This window comes from Vipera berus (genome assembly GCF_964194415.1).
Source record: "Vipera berus genome assembly, chromosome: 12".
Classification (NCBI taxonomy): Eukaryota; Metazoa; Chordata; class Lepidosauria; order Squamata; family Viperidae; genus Vipera; species Vipera berus.
Genome location: NC_138215.1, coordinates 19,900,757 through 19,916,811, shown reverse-complemented (window position 1 = coordinate 19,916,811; position 16,055 = coordinate 19,900,757). Strand labels below are relative to the sequence as shown.

General features: G+C 46.2%; 1 protein-coding gene across 3 annotated transcripts in view; it reads left to right on the top strand.

The window, feature by feature from the left end:
• The window catches only part of LRRC49 (leucine rich repeat containing 49), a 24,467-nt gene extending 8,412 nt beyond the window's left edge, over window positions 1-16,055 (top strand). For all 3 annotated transcript variants that reach the window (XM_081337600.1, XM_081337602.1, XM_081337601.1), the window contains 8 exons: window positions 2,508-2,655; window positions 5,011-5,094; window positions 5,662-5,816; window positions 10,116-10,344; window positions 11,475-11,660; window positions 13,680-13,789; window positions 14,632-14,785; window positions 15,274-16,055. In XM_081337600.1, coding sequence (XP_081193726.1) covers window positions 2,508-2,655; window positions 5,011-5,094; window positions 5,662-5,816; window positions 10,116-10,344; window positions 11,475-11,660; window positions 13,680-13,789; window positions 14,632-14,785; window positions 15,274-15,480 — 1,273 coding nt within the window. In that variant the 3' untranslated portion in view covers window positions 15,481-16,055. The remainder of the gene's footprint in view (window positions 1-2,507; window positions 2,656-5,010; window positions 5,095-5,661; window positions 5,817-10,115; window positions 10,345-11,474; window positions 11,661-13,679; window positions 13,790-14,631; window positions 14,786-15,273) is intronic.

Sequence of the window (16,055 nt, the reverse complement as noted above, 5' to 3'; positions counted from 1 at the left end):
GTCAGTTCTTCTCTCTCTTTCTGCAGTGCCTTATTTGTGTGGGCGTGTAAATGTAATTCTGTACTGCAACACCTCTTGATGACTGCAAGTTTCCCCTCCTTGGCGTTGCAGACTTAATATGTTTTGCTCAGTCTTCATTGAATCTTCCGGTCTCTTTTTATAATCCTCAAGAGACGTTGGGGAAGCGTTGATTCTCACCCTCTCAAAACTAGTTGGGCACTTGGGGGTGGGCGGGTTTCCTGCCATTCTTTAGACGCGGAGCTGACTGACTTCTAACAATGATCCATGCCAGTTACGCTTCAAATTGAGTCCCTCTGGGACTATTTTGTGACTTTAATTTTCTTAAGATTTAGTAGTACTAAGAGACATACCCTAGAACGGAAGGGATGTTGAAGATCATCTAGTCCAACCCCCTGTTCCAGTGCAGGAATTCATTATCACAGCATCCCCAAACAGAGACACATCCAGCCTCTGCTTAAAGCATTCTCAACCACAGGAACTTCTTTAAGAGGGGTGGACTTCAACTCCCAGAATTCCTCAGCCAGCCCAGAATTCTGGGAGTTGAAGTCCACTCCTCTTAAAGTTCTTATGGTTGAGGAGCACTGTTTCCAATTCTTCCAGCAGAGAAGCCACCACCTCCTCGGGTGATCTGTTCTATTATCACACTGCAGAAAAATGGGAAAGAAAACTTAATGTTCAGGATTTAACGTACTCCCTGCTTGAAACCTGGCCGTTTCACTTAGACATGAGTACAGCAGCCTCCAGTGCCGAATCCAAAGAAGCTGCGTCTGATGCTACCACCCTTACACGGCTTACGTGGTTTTGAGGGCTAGGATGCTTCAGTCGTAAGAGACCCACACAGCCTTGCGATGGTTGAAGGACTGCAGCCTTTCCCTGGTTTGCTTGCAGTGGGAGGCAAGCTCTGCAGAAGATCATTTTCTCTTTTAGCGTGGCTGACATCATCCTTCCCGCCTCGCACTTGCAAAGTTGCATCTGGGCACTTTGGTGAGGATTCCTCTAGCCATGCTGGGCTTCGCTTTTGTCTAGCCAAGCAAAGCTGCTGTCAGAAAAGAGTTGGGGCGGGACCCTAGTTTCTCTGGGAGGGAGGGGGAACCCTCAAATGGCTAAGGGAGAGGAATGTTTCTCTAAGCCCCTGAAATACCTGGAGGGCAGGAAGCTGAAAGAAGCTGTAATAGCCATGTGAGTCTTTTGTTTTCTTAAAAAAGTACCGTTTACTTAAAAAACGCTGAAGCAGAGTAATCTGGGAGCAGAGATGTAAAGATTTCATTCCATTCACTCAAAGCAAGGTTAATCTTGCCTTTCATGGGTATTTCTTTTTTTAAATGGCAAAAATATATGTATTTGGAAAAGCTTATAGTGGAAAAATTCCCTGGGTGCTGAAACATAGGAGCAAAATGGTCCAGACTTGAAAAAAGGCCAGCTGCATTGGAAATGGAAAGTCGAGAAAAAGGAAAATTAAATGAAATTGCCCTTGATTTTTTTTTGCTCATCTCTGCTCTCATGTGTTGTATCTTAGAGAGCTTTCCAAGATCCTGCAACCCCACCCTGAGGCTACTCTCTGAGACTGGGGCTCCTACTCCTGAGTAGGACCTGCCCCAAGGAATTTGGGGGGATGCATCGCTGGAGGAGGCACTCTTATGGACCCGGAAAACTCCTTTGCATAGGTTGCCTCCTAGCTGCATTCTGGCAGTCGGCCATCATGCAGATTTCCCAGAGGTTGGCTGTGGTGCTGACGGGAAACGAGCAATCCCTTCCTTGCCAACCCGATTCCAGGCTCTGTTAGGTGGTCTTGAGGATGGCCCAGGGCAGAACGTGGCTTGAAGGTCACCTCCCAAAGGAACAGTTTGGACTTTTCATCTTATCCTACTTTAGCCTGGAAATCATGCTTAGGTCAGCCTTATTTGAATTACTTGCTTCTCACTAAGGGAGAGGTATATTTCCTTGAGTGAATGGTTGATGGATGTCAGCCTTGCGACTTAATCCAGACAAGAAGCACCCCCCAGAAAGCTTCAACTCCTAGAGTTCCCCTGCCAGCAGGTGTGGTAGACATCAATTCTCAAAATTCCCCAGCTAGCAGGCTGTGGATTTCGGCTCTCAGGATTCCCTAGCCAGCACGAAAGTTGAAGTCCACACATTTTAAAAGTTTCCCGAAAGTTCCTTAAAAGCCTCCCTACCTTTTTTTCCTGATCACTTCCTTGCTTCAACGTCCATCTCCTTAGCCGCCTTCTTTTAGCAGAATACACCGTTCAGAGATCCCACTGTCTCAAATAGTACATTATGGATAGTTTAGCTGGGTAGAGAAATAGGTAAATAAAGAACACAGGTAAGCACCAAGTAACATTGACAACCTGTTACTAAAATGCACATTTATGGACCATGGGTCCAGTTGCTGTGGGGTTCTTTTAAGACAAGTCAGGGCCGAGCAGCTGCAGCTGTCTGAGTTTTTGTGGGCTTCATTTCTTCCTTTCCCCCCCCTTTATGTTCAGCGTGGAAGACATCCTGTGCCTGGCAGACTCGGCCTCTATTTCAGAACTCACCCTAGATGGCAACCCCATAGCGCAGGAGGCATGTTACAAGCCGACCATCCTCCACCATATGATGCAGCTCCGACAGCTGGATATGAAAAAAATTACGGTAAGCAAGGACATTTGAGAAGGGTTTCCGGCAGTTGAGCACTTTTTCCGGTCTCCATTCAGCACTAGAATATCCTTATTCTGGATCAAGCTGATGTATTGTGATTAGTCCCCTTGTTAAGACCTCTGCGCTTGGTCTCTATAAACAGATGCTATCACTGTCAACAGCCCTTTTCCAGATAGCAGAACTCGTGGAAACACCTTTTATCATCTAGAAATACCTTTATTTGCATGTAGAGTAGATTACAGCAGATGAGGTGCGTTAAGATGATATTTGGACGGTACTCCCAAGGTCAAAAGACAGTAATGACTCACAGTGTCTGTACGTGAAATGAAGGAGCATGTGAATCTGCCGGTTATGGAAGAGATCAGGCCCGGAGCCAAGAAGAAGGAGGAAGTTAGCTCAGAAAGAGGGAAATACATCACAAAGAGGGAGGGATTGACTGGCCCATTAACATAATGTATAATTTCCCAAACAGCCACATGGTGGCAGCACAATCCTTATTCTTAAAAGAAGACCAGGATAAAAATTCTCTCTTCTCTCTCTCTCTCTCTTTTTCAAAATTTCAATGCAATTCTCAACAAGCACTGATGATATTACCGAGTTTGGTCATGAAATGTCTGCAAGAAAACCACCAAGCTCAGAGAGCATGAAGGAACCCACAATTATGTTGAATTTTAAACGAAATGAAACACTTGGACAGCTGCAAAGTTTGGGGGAAAATGCCAACCGGCCTTTGAATCTGGGGAGACAAGCCGTTGCTTAAATTTAGGGCAGGCAAGGATTGCTCTTAGGCCATGTAAAGTCAGGGTGAGCCTTCAGCAAGAGTCCTTGAGTGGACTGCCACTGGTTGAGCTTTTAAATAAGATTTTTTTAAAATAAGATCTTTTCACGGTTTAATTAGCCATTGTATTCTGGCTATTAATTTGCACAGCATTTTTCAGAGCAAAGAGCATACAGCGTTCCTCGACCTCAGCAACTTTGTGGACTTCAACTCCCAGAATTCCCCAGCCAGCTTGCCAAGATATATATATATATATATATATATATAACCCAAGGTCCTGATCTTTGATGCTTTTGACTTGAAACTTCTTTTGAGTCAAACTAAGATTTGGTGCATAGTGCCCATTAGGGGGCGCCCCTAACCCAAGAGAAGAGTGGATTCCTGTTTTAAGCTTATAAGGATTTGCACAAGGCTTGAAGATGTCCTAGTCTTCCCTTGATCTTCAGTGTATAAATGATGATCCATGCCCCGAGAATCTTGCAGATGAAACGGGAGATGAGGAAGAGAGACAGCAAGTGAAAAGAAATTAGCAAATACATATTTGGAGTTATTTTCCAATTATTCCTGCTTAGAATCTTCCAATACCATCGGGTAGGAGATATAGGAGTATAGCCAGCCGCACCAACAGGCTGAAAAACAGCTTTTATCCGTGGGCTGTTAGGCTTTTGAATGAGAAATAACTTTTGTGAATTTTATGCAGAATTGACTTGGGAGGCCGATGTGTGGTGTGGTGTTGGTTCACATGGTGTAGTAAGATGGAGGGTTTGTTGTCACTGTGTGTTGGGGGGTGGGAGCACAAAGGGAGGCTCAGCTAATCTCAGTGTACACATAGTTGTACTTTGACAATAAAGGTTCATTTCATTTCATTTCATTTCAATATCTTCCAATATTCCAGCCTTCCAGCCAGTTGAGGCCACAGACCCCTTATTTAGAAGTAAATCTGGGATCAGAGCTGTTCAGAGGGATTGCAGTTATTTAAAAAGACCGTCTGTTTAGGAGATAACCCGTATAGGACTGAAAAATTAGAAAAACCCTAATTAATATTTTGTTTGAGAAGCATTCCCCCAAGTGTTATAAAAATTGCAGTGGAAAATTCAAAACAAGTGCATTTTGAGGATTTCTTACTGGGAGACACAGAAAAAATCATTTTGGATGCTGAGAGGGATTGACATGTAACGGTATAAAAATGATCGTCGTCCGGTAACTGTTATTCTCAAAACTTTGCCCTTTTAGCAACTGCTGTTCTTTCTTTTTGTTTGGTTTAAGAGCCAGCTGGGGGGAAAAAAGCCAAAAGCTTGCTTGTATTTTGCAGCGTTTTGCAGCATGTATATTAAAGGACTATAATATTTGTTTCCCCCCCCCCCCAGGAAAACGAAAGGATCGTCCATCTTGCTAGCATAGACTAATGGAGGCAGATGTGTCCTTTCCTTGGTGGGGGGAATCATACTAGGGAGTCCTACTCTTGATAAGGAAAAAAAAGACATTAATGGGTGATTTTAACGGACCCCTGACTTCTTTTCTGAGCCTTGGGGAAAAGTGGGTGCTTGTCTTTGGTTTGTGTTTGAATCCAGGAAGAAGAACGGCGCCTGGCATCCGTTGCCCTACGCAAAGAGGAAGAGAAGAGGCGTGAGAATCACAGGCAGACTTTGTTAAAGGTATCTTTACGAGGATGCAAGCTAACAAACCTCGATTCCTGGTTACCTCCCATCCCAACAACCCTTTCTTTCTTACGGTGACAGAGACAGGTTAGTGTTGTCCACCACTGTCTCCTCCTGACACGATGGCTTCACCGCCTGCTTCCTACTCCCATAACAGTCCTACAATGGCCAGGTTTCCACCAGACTCAAAACTCTGGGGTCCTTGGTGCTGCCCTACCTTGGTGATGTTCCTGCAGACATTTCATCACCGTACTAGGTAACATCGTCAGTGCTAGGGTTATGATACTAGTTACCTAATGAAACATCTGCAAGAAAACCACCGGGCTCAGAGAGCAGCAAGGACCCCCCCCCCCCACAGCTCAACCCTGAGCTGCAGATACTCTCTTCGGTCGAAATTGCTCAGGGATTCCTGGGACGAGGAGCTTTTCCCCTTGAAAAGCTGCTCAGCTGCCAAGATCATCACGAAGACTAAATCGGGTTTTTTTTTCCTTCCCCCAAACTGGGTAACTTTACCTGCTCCACAGTGTCGGTCTAGACTCAAGTTATCTCTCCATCACTTTTCAGGAGAAGAAACGGTTAACCATCTGCAACATCGCCCATCACTGGGAAATCCAGCAGAACCGTCTCCTCTTGAAGGTTTCGAATCAGGAGCCGGTCCAAGGCGAGGAGACCTGTCAGAACAACAGGAATGCGGCTTGTGAATTTCCTGAGGAGGGCAGGTAGGGAATTGCCAAGGTTGCTCCAGGACCAGCAATCCAAGGTCTCTCTCTTCCAGCGGCACCTATTCAGAGGCCTGGACTTCAACTCCCAGAATTCCTTAGCCAGCCATGCTCACTCACCTAACCTCTAGCACACAGGTCCCCAACCTGTTGGGCACCAGGGACCTCTCTCACCAAGGAGAGAGGTTTCTCTGTGGACCGTAGAGTGTGTGGTTTTGTGTGCTGCCTGCATCTCACGGATGGGGCTTTGCTTCTTTGTGCGGCCCGCTTGCTGGCATGCCGTGGCCCGGTACCGGTCCACGGACCGGGGGTTGGGGACCCCTTCTCTGGCAGATACCAGGTACTTACAACCACAATTGAGCCCACGTTTTTCATACTTAAAGAGCCACTGCAGCATTCCCACGTGATCTAAATTCGAAGACCTGGCGACTGGCTCATACTTAGGAGGATCGTAGTCTCCCGGGGTCATGTGATCTATATTTGTGACTTTATGACAAGCAAAGCCAAGCGAGGAGCCAGATTCACTTAACAGCCTGTGTTACCAACTTACCAATTGTAATGTTTCACTTAACAACCATGGCGAGAAAGGTCGTCAAATGGGGCAAAACGCATTTAACAAATGTCTCGCTTAGCTACAGAAATGTTGGACTCCCTTGTGCTCGTAAGTCGAGGACTGCGTGTCATTTCAAAACTCTTTTATTTTTTTAAAATCCTGGTTTTCCTCCCCTGCTTTGCTACTCTCCCCCTCCCCTCCCTACCCAAACTGGCCACATTGTACAAAAATATACAACCAGTTGTGCGCTTTCCAACAAACAAGCATGTTTCCTGCCAGATCCGACGGCGTGAAGCTGCTAATTCTTTGCGCATGAACGGCTCCCGTCAACACGGCCCCTCGGAGCAGCTTCCCCCTTGTTGGGCCATCTCTCTCTCTCTGGCACCTGTGTTGTTTTAAGGAGAAACTCTTCCTTAACTCTGACTCGTCAGTGATTCATAGGATAATTTCTGGAATTATTGGGGTGTGTTTGTGTATGTCTCTCATTGCTTTGAATCAGTTTGCCAAAGCCAATAATAATAATTTATTCAACTTTATTTAAAAAAAAAAACAAACCCAGAGGGTTGTTTTTTTTAAAAAAAACTTTCTCCGCAGTAAAGGCATCAATACTTCTTTCAGGATTTAAAAGTGGAAGCTGTGCGTTTTGTGTGTGTGAGGAGGAAAGGCCAACATGGCTGCCTTTGTGACCTTAACACTTCTTAAGACAGGGGTCTTCAGACTTGGCCCTTTTATGACTTGTGGCCTTTAACTCCCAGAATTCCTCAGCCAGCGTGCCTGGCTGAGGAATTCTGGGAGTTGAAGTCCACAAGTCATAAAAGGGCCATGGGGGTCCCCACCCTTGGCATAGAATCATGTAGGACATCAAGGGTGACCAGTACATCTTGAATGGCATCCAGAAGATGTCTGGTGAGCTTGACTCTGAATGTTGGTTCCTTCCAGGTGCCATTAATTTATCTGCCTCCTTTAAAGGCCAAGAAAGCAGGACTTATTCGGGCTTGTCCCTAGGCTGCCTCCAGCTTTATACCAGAACCAGGCAAAAACTGAAAAAGGAGGCCAGCTTAGGCTTCTGGTATTTCCTCCTCCATCCAGTCAAAGGAACATTTTATGAGCAATGTTATTATTATTATTAATTTTTTTTACCCAATTGGGGAAAGCCTCCCAAGCTAGTTTATTCTTAGTAGTTTCTCCATCATGAATGTCATTTTTTTTGACTCGGTCTCTCTCTCTCTCTCTCTTTTTTCCCGCCCTGTCTCGTAAAATATGAAGTGTAAAGTAAATTTCCACATTCCTTCTGGAAACCGTAATTCACTTTCGCACAGAGGAAAATGTTGGAAGAATTAGCTGTCTTCATTCCTCTCGAAGGAAAGCGGGTGTGCACGCACACAGAAAGCACGCGCTGAAATAAAACTGCCCCAGCTAACGTCCTCTGCTCCAGTTTGATAGACTCTGTTCCAGACAGGAAAACTTAGGCCTCCAGCTCCTCCTGTGTTTCGGAAGGGTGCTATTCAAGAAAGCGTCCTAGAACGAGGGGATTTGGAATGGCCGACAAAGCTTTCACTTCTCCCCGGCTCAAGCAGGGCGTTGCCAGCGGTTTCTCCAGACTGCAGATATTTGAGCTTCTGTTACATTTCTATAAATCAAAATCGCAGGAGCCATCAAGCCATTTAAAAGAAGAAGGGAAAAAAGCCTTTTCTTTGCCTTGACACGAGGCAGGAGAGCACAAGCCGTAGCTGTTGCCTTTAGGAAATGAGCCCCCGGTGGGCCAGCCAAGGGATCCTTTGTCCTCCCTGGTTGGCTGGCTGAAGGAACGGGGTGGCTCCAGCCAGTCCCGAAGGCTGGGAATTGGAAGCAGGCCAGCAGCCGACACTTTTGCCCTAACCCTCCATAAAGCTTTGACATTCCTGATTGTGAGGAGGTTGGAATCATATTCTGAACTTCCACAAGAGCAGGGGTCCCCAAGCCCTGAGCCACAAACCCACTACTGGTCCGTGTCCCGTTAGGAACCGGGCCACGCAAGCGAGCGAAGCTTGACATGCGCGTGGGCAGGATCTAGGTAGCATGCGAAGTCACACATACACACACACACACACACACACACACACACACACACACACACACCATGGGAAAAATGTTTCCTACAGAATCAGTCCCTGGTGCCTGAAAAATTGGGGGCCACTGCACAAGAGTGATTGATTATTCACCCTTTGCAATAAGCTACTGTCCTTTTCCCCAGAGAGTGTTGAATCTGAGGGTGAAGCAGTGTTGTACGTCTGTGGGGGGGGCAGGGGGAGGTGGGATTCTGCTTCCCCATCTCTGATGTGCCCTACGCCTCAAGAGTCTTCTTGGGGCCTTGCGGGGAAAGAGTTTTCCCTGCACTGATGGCGGGTGGTTTGAACCCAGCCTGGAGCCTTCTCTAGTCTGATCTCCTAAAGGATGCACAATTCTTCAAGTTTACACCAGTATCCTGATGCGGGGGAACTTCATCCTTTGTGGGACTGCGTCTGTCTGTCCGTTCCAGAGTCTTGGCTGCCATCATTTAGGGGCCCAGAGAGTCCATGAGTGCAACATAGGTCAGGTATTTTGCAAGGAGAAAGTCCCAGATTAAGAACATGTCTACTGGCAATTAGGAATGGATCTTTGATGGATGGATTTCCTGTTTATTTCTTTAATTTTTGCGAGGAAGCAGATGGTTCATACACCCAATCATTATCTTGCTCCTGTATTGTGCCGGCTGTGGCATGAAGCGCCCTGGAGAGACCCCGTGCCCGTAAAGACAACCAGTGCAACGAAATTAATTTTCAATTCTTCCTGGTTTTGCTAAGGCTTTTTAAGATTTCATTTCTGCTCGAGAAATCTGCACTGTGGGATTCAGAGAAGGAACAAATTTAACCCACATTAAATCTTTTCGGGGTGGTGACTAGGTAATATTTCCAGGAATAGATTCCAATCAGTGAAGTGGTTCTCTCCCCCCCCCCTTTTTTTAAATTGCTTTGGCACAAAGGTTGGATTCCTCCATAAATTACTTGGGGAAGGTGCTTAGAAATCAAAAGGAAGCTGGGCACCTCGCATACATATTTTTGCGATAAAAATTAGTGCTGAAGAAGGAAGGAATTCAAAACCAGGCAGTGGGCCCAGCCGCCTTCTTAAAGCAGAAGATTTCCAAGGCACCTCAGCAATGCCGGCTGAGGAATTCTGGGAGTTGAAGTCCACAAGTCATAAAAGGGCCCAGTTTGAAGACCCCTGTTATAGTACAAGTAGTCCTTGACTTACGGCTGTAATTGAGCCCCAACATTTCTATTGCTAAGTGAGACATTTGTTAAGTGAGTTTTGCCCCATTTTGTCACCCTTTCGTGCCACAGCTGTTAAGCAAATTGCTGCAGTTGTGAAGTTAGCAACACGTTTGTTTGGCGAATCTAGTTTTCCCATTGACTTTGCTTGTCAGAAGGTCACCAAAGGGGAACACGTGAACCCAGGACGCTGCGACCGTCATAAATACGAGTCACTTGCCAAATTTTGAGCACGTGACCACGGGGGCTGTTGCAAATGGTCATAAGTGTGAAACACGGTCCTAAGTTGCTTTTTTTCGGTGCCATTGTAACTTTGCTGTTATAATTTGAGGACTACCTGTGTATTCCTAGCCTTGGATGGGAATTTTCCACCTGGCCGGGGAATGTTGATGACACAATGGGCTCTCTTCCCTTCCGCTCTGCTCCTGCATAAGAATTCTTCTCTCTCTTTCTCTCCAGGACTCTGGAGACCCTTTTAGGCAAAGTGGTGCCAGGTCTGGAGTCTCACCTGGTGGAAATAGATGGCGACACCCTCTGCCTGTACGGTTCCGGAGCTCTGGAATCCCTGGACCGGAATTGGAGCGTTCAGACGGCTGGAAACATCGCTACCATCTCTTTTATTTTCATAGACTTCGATGAAATTATCCCAGTGCTCTCGAAACTGAAGATCAAGTTCCCCAATTTTCTGGCAAGTTGCCTCTCTCCTCTTTGAACCCTCTGGGCAAGGCTTAGAAAGCCTTTGCGCCTCGATTGGTTCACGTAGAAGCAGAGTAAGAAAACTGCAATCCAGGAAGAATGACCAACCACAAAATCCCTCCAGGAAACCCAAGGATACCACCAAAATAAATACATACATACGTACATACATGCATACATTTTTCCTTCCTTAACTGGTGCTCCATACCAGACGGAACTTCAAACGTGGAACTCCACTTAGCCTCTTGACCGCTCGTAGGCCTCTGGCTCCCCTCCATCCATTGGCCTGAGTCCTTTTTAAAAACCAAGTAAAATGTGGCCAGTGTGACATCCTGCAGGAAGCAAGGGCCACAGGTTACCTGTTTTGAAATCACAGAGGTGAGGCTAGATCAGATAAAGGGCCCTTTTAAGGCAACCTCTCGTGCCCCCTGGGGACGTCAGTAGATCGCTTCCAGATGTACTCAAATGAAAATAGATAATCGGCCTCTTTCAGAGTTTTTTCTCCCCATCAACTATTATTTCAAGCTTGTTTCCTGTGATTAAGGAGCTGTAAATAGCCCTCAGGATTCACGGCTATTGATTAGGAGGTTCTCCCTGCCATTTTAAGGTCTGAATTGTTAACTGTCCCCACTTCTTGTTGCAGTGAGTATGTTGGGAGGAAAAATTTGTATAATTTATTAGCTGGCCAAGACAATGAAACTATCCATTTTTGGCTGTGCTCATCTCAAACCTCTTTGACCATGGTAATCATAAATAGAAGTGAATCTCTTTAGGTCAGGGCTGAACTGTGGGGTCCTTGGTGCTCTCTGAGCTTGGTTATTTTCTTGCAGACATTTCATGACCCAACCAGGGAGCATCATTAGAGCTAGAAGGGAGGGGGGATTTGCACAAAGGAGGAGGAGGATTGTGGGGACCATGGTGCTCTCTGAGCTTGGTGGTTTTCCTGCAGATGTTTCATTACCCAACTAGGCAACATCAACAGTGTTGGGAAGTGAGGGGAGGAGGAGGAGGACTGTGGGGACCATGGTGCTCTGACCTTGGTTAGTTCCTTGCAGATGTTCCATGGCCCAGCTGGGTCACATCCTCAGGCTTCTCACGTCTTCCTTTGCTTGCCTTTTTCAGCACCTGAAGTTCAAGGAGACCAACCTGACGATGTTGCAGCAGTTCAACGCCTTAGCTCACCTGCGTCGGCTCGAGCAGTTAACAGTGGAGGCTCAGGGAAACCCAGTGGTTACCTTCACCTTGTGGAAGTTTTACGTCCTGTTCAGGCTGAACCATTTCAACCTGCAAAAGATCAACGGATTAGAGGTAAGAAAATCAACATTTCCTCACTGCGTTTCTGTCTCAAGGCCAGGTTCTTTTTCCTGGCTTAAGGAAGATTTCAGATTCAGTTTCTTGGATGTTGTCTGGCACAATAAACCGTGGCTAAGGCTAACGGTGGTTCACTTCAAATCAAGCGTCATGATGGTTTAGTCTTGGGAACTAATGCATTTCCTGAACAAGTTAGGTGGGTTTAGATCAGGGGTCTCCAACCTTGGCAACTTCTAAGACTTGTGGACTTCAGCTTCCAGAATTCCCCAGCCAGAAATCCCTAGTTGGGTCATGAAACATCTGCTGGCTGGGGAATTCTGGGAGTTGAAGTCCACAAGTCTTAAAGATGCCAAGGTTGGAGACCCCTGGTTAAGGGGTCTGGAACTTTTTCCTGTCAATAAAATAGAAGTTTTTCCTGCAAGGAAATGTATACACGGCATGCAGCAATCTAAGAAACACTTCTGAGAATTTCACTGCCTTTTTCTGAGGTTTGAATCACGGTCGACTCGTATGAGTTTTCATACTCTACTTGCACTGCTGACACGTGCAAATTCTTTGTAAGGTGTGCGTGCATGTGTGTCTGTGTGTTTGTTTGCCAAATAAGCCCACAAATGTGTTGAGTGAACGGAGCAAAAATTCCAACAGGAAAAAACATGAGAAAATTGGAATCAGGAGTAAAGCAAAGTGCAATCGGGAAATGAGGGGAGGGAGAGATCACACACACCTCTTTCTTTTTCTTTCTTTCTTTCTTTCTTTCTTTCTTTCTTTCTTTCTTTCTTTCTTTCTTTCTTTCTTTCTTTCTTTCTTTCTTTCTTTCTTTCTTTCTTTCTTTCTTTCTCCCTTCCTCCCTCCCTTCCTCCCTCTCTCTCTCTCTCTCTCTCTCTCTCTCTCTCTCTTTCTCTCTGTTATTTCTTTAAATATTTATTTGGAACCGGCGTTCTGTCTTTTGTAACTGGGGCGTTTTTCAAAAAAGGGCGATTCTGGACAGGCAGCAGATCTTGGAAAACGTTTATAATCGATTACAAACTTGGCCTTGCATCGCAATCGCTCATTAAACGTAAGAAATATATTCAGCAGCGCAATTCGCAAAGCTTTCCTTTGCAGTTCTTCCTTGGCGGTTCAGCGTGGAGCAGAGAGCGAAGGAGGCCAAAATCCTAAACCTCCCAGAAGGAGCAAAGAAGGAACTCTCTCTTTTTTTTCCCTTCACCAAGCAGGAACTGTTCCATTTAAAGGGCTTCAGGATGCTATAAAACAAATAGGCCATTATATTTCTAAGACTAAATACTAGAACATTCTTGATGTTTTTCCTTAGTTCCACATAAATTACTTTTTGAGACCTTGTCGGATTGTGCTTGTACCCCTGAGACAGTGTGTGTATGTATATATTTATTTTGTCTCTCTCTTCCCCCCCACCTCTCTCTCTCTCTCTCTCTCTCTCACACACACACACACACACACTGTGTGAAATTGATTATTTGTGAACCACTGGGATTGTGATACAGTTTGCAAGTTTGGAAGTCTGAGAGGATCCACTGCCTGCCTCCTTGAATACAGTATGTGTGGATGTCATGCCTCCGCATATAACAGAATAACAGAGTCGGGAGGGCCCTTGAGGTCTTCTAGTTCAACCTCCTGCTCCTGTAGGAAACCTTACACCAGGGGTCTGCAGCCTTGACCACTGTAAGACTTGTGGACTTCAGCTCACAGAATTCCTCAGCTAGCAGAGCTGGCGGAGGAATTCTGGGAACTGAAGTCCACAAGTCTTGCAGACCCCTGCTCTATACCATTCCAGACAAATGGCTTAGTCTCTTCCAAAAAGCCTCCAGTGATGCAACTTCCCTGCCACACAATAATTATTAATTCCACTGGTGAATGGGCTCTCACACAAGAGCTGTTGCGCCTCTGAAAGTCCCTGCTTGACCCTATCCCTAAATCTCAGGTCAAAGCCGCTTCACTTTGGTCCGTCTGAACTTCCCCCCCTCCCTCTCTTTTTTTCCCCCTCTTCCTCCTCTGCAGGTTACCCAGAACGACGTGATCATGGCTGAAAGACTGTTTGGGATCTTGGCCTACGTGGCAACTTCTGACATGCCCCACTACCGGCTGATCTCTCTGCTGGGAGATTGCAGGTAAAGGACTGGGATTAAGTGGAGGGGGGTGGGGGGGGGCTTTCGTCTACGCGAAGGGATGCGCTGGCCTTAAGGGGGAAGGGGAGCTCTGTGGTTACGACGGCCTTGGCGGAGACCCCTCCTGCTGTAAGCATGAATACAGGTAGTCCTCTGGTTAAGTGATTTACGACCTTTTTGGCCACGGCCGTTAAGCGACTCACACGGCCGTTAAGCGAATCCGGCTTCCCCCACTGACTTTGCTCATCAGAAGCCAGCCAGGAAGGTCGCAAGAGGTGGTCACGTGACCCTCGGGATGCTGCAAACGTAAGTGGGAGGACCCGGTTGTAAGTCACTTTTTTCAGCATTGTTGCAACTTGGAATGGTCGCTAAACGAATGGTTCTAAGCCGAGGACCATCCGTAGGCATTCAGCGTCTCTGGATAGGCGGTGCAGCTCCTCTCCTCTGTCAGACCTGAACAAGATGCTTCGAAAGGTTGATTGGTTCTTATTTTTTTCATTTTTCACTCACGTTTGAGCTTTATTTCTTTTCCCCCCCTTCCTTGGTTTTAAGATGTCACCCCTCCTTTCCTCCTCACTGTTGTGGAGATGGCTTCACAAGCCGCATTTGTCAAACACAGGTGACAGGTGACTGTCTCTCCGTACCCTAAATATTTGCACTTCTTGAAATTCTGGCAGAAAAGAGAAAGAACAAGGAAAGCTCACAGAGACAGGGAGCAACTAAATCCGATTCCCCCCCCCCCAGCAAATGGGTGAACGAAAGGAAAAGTGTCTCAGTGCGTGATAAGACTCGGTGGGATTTGATAGACTTGTAAATCTGTTTTTTTTTCTCTTGCCTGTCCCCAGGAAGAAACAGTTGTGTTTTCTTTTGGAGGCCAAAGGAAAGAAATTCGGGACCGCAGGCGACAATGGCAACAACCGCCGGAAGCTTGAAGGAGAAAACAGCACCCGATCCACGCTGACTTATGTTTCAGGGGCTTTACAGACAGAAAAGCAGGAGGTATAAGCGGTCTGGACGGAGGGAGGTCGATCGGGGTTGTTTTGTTTAATTGCGATTGTTTCTCAGCTTCTTATATGGGTTCTCTTTACCTAAAATGAAACAATCCATTTTAAGCTCCAACAGGAAAATTCACGATGTCTGAGCATTAGCTGATTCCTCTTCTCTCTCCTTCCTTCCTTCCTTCCTTCCTTCCTTCCTTCCTTCCTTCCTTCCTTCCTTCCTTCCTTCCTTCCTTCCTTCCTTCCTTCCTTCCCACTCTCCTCCCTCCCTCTCCTTCCTATGGAGATCAGAGACATTCCACGTCTGCTTCCTCCTGAAAGAGAGGCCACCTTATCATTTTGGTAATTCGGATTCTCTGGAGACCACCACGCCAGCTGCCCATTCCCTGTTCACTCTCTGATTTTATTTTTTTTCTAAATTGCAATTTGCATTTCCAGCAAGGTTGTCTTTCCCACTTGTTGCCCTCCACCCCGGCTTTTTCCATGCAGGAACTGAAGGAGAAGAAGAACTTCTGCCACAGCTACATCCAAGAGTTGGTGAAGGACGCCGCCGACATCCATATGAAATATGAGTCCTTGCAGAAGTTCTGGCCTCAGATGTTCATCGAGCTGGTCCGGGACGCCGTGATCGAGATGCACCACAAGGATTCCTACCGGAGGCACTGCTTGCAAGGCCTGGCTGAGCAAAAACTCTGACTTCACCTCTCAGTATTCCCCGGGCGGGTTCTTCCTGTTCCCACCAAGGCCCCCAGCGGTCTCTGTCGTGACCATCCCCCTGAGACACTTTTGAGCGCCTTCTCTTGAAAAAGCCTCGTTTTCCTAGCAAAGTACTCTCTCTTCCTACTTTCACACGAGATGGCTTTTATTTATTTATTTTCTTGTTTTGTTTTCCCACGTTCTAATGTACACGAGCATTGGCTCAATACGGAGATAGGCAGACCACGCAATTTTATTTTATTTTTTTTCCTGAGGCCAAAGGATCCTCATTTTCTTGCACTTTCCCCCCCCCCCTTTTTTTTTTTGCTGGTGCTGTAACTCTTTGCATGTTCTTCAAGCATTACTTGGAATGAAATAAGACCTGGAGCTCCCTCGTTCAATCCTGTTTCTTATTTTTATTCTTATTTTTATTTTTTTATTTCCCTGTTGCTATTGCTGCTGCAGGTGGCGGCGATAGCGGCAGAAACGTTGCAGATGAAAACACTGGAACTTTGAGGCTTGGAAGTTAATAAATTATTCTGTTGACAACTCCCAAAGGAACCGTTCTTTCGGTA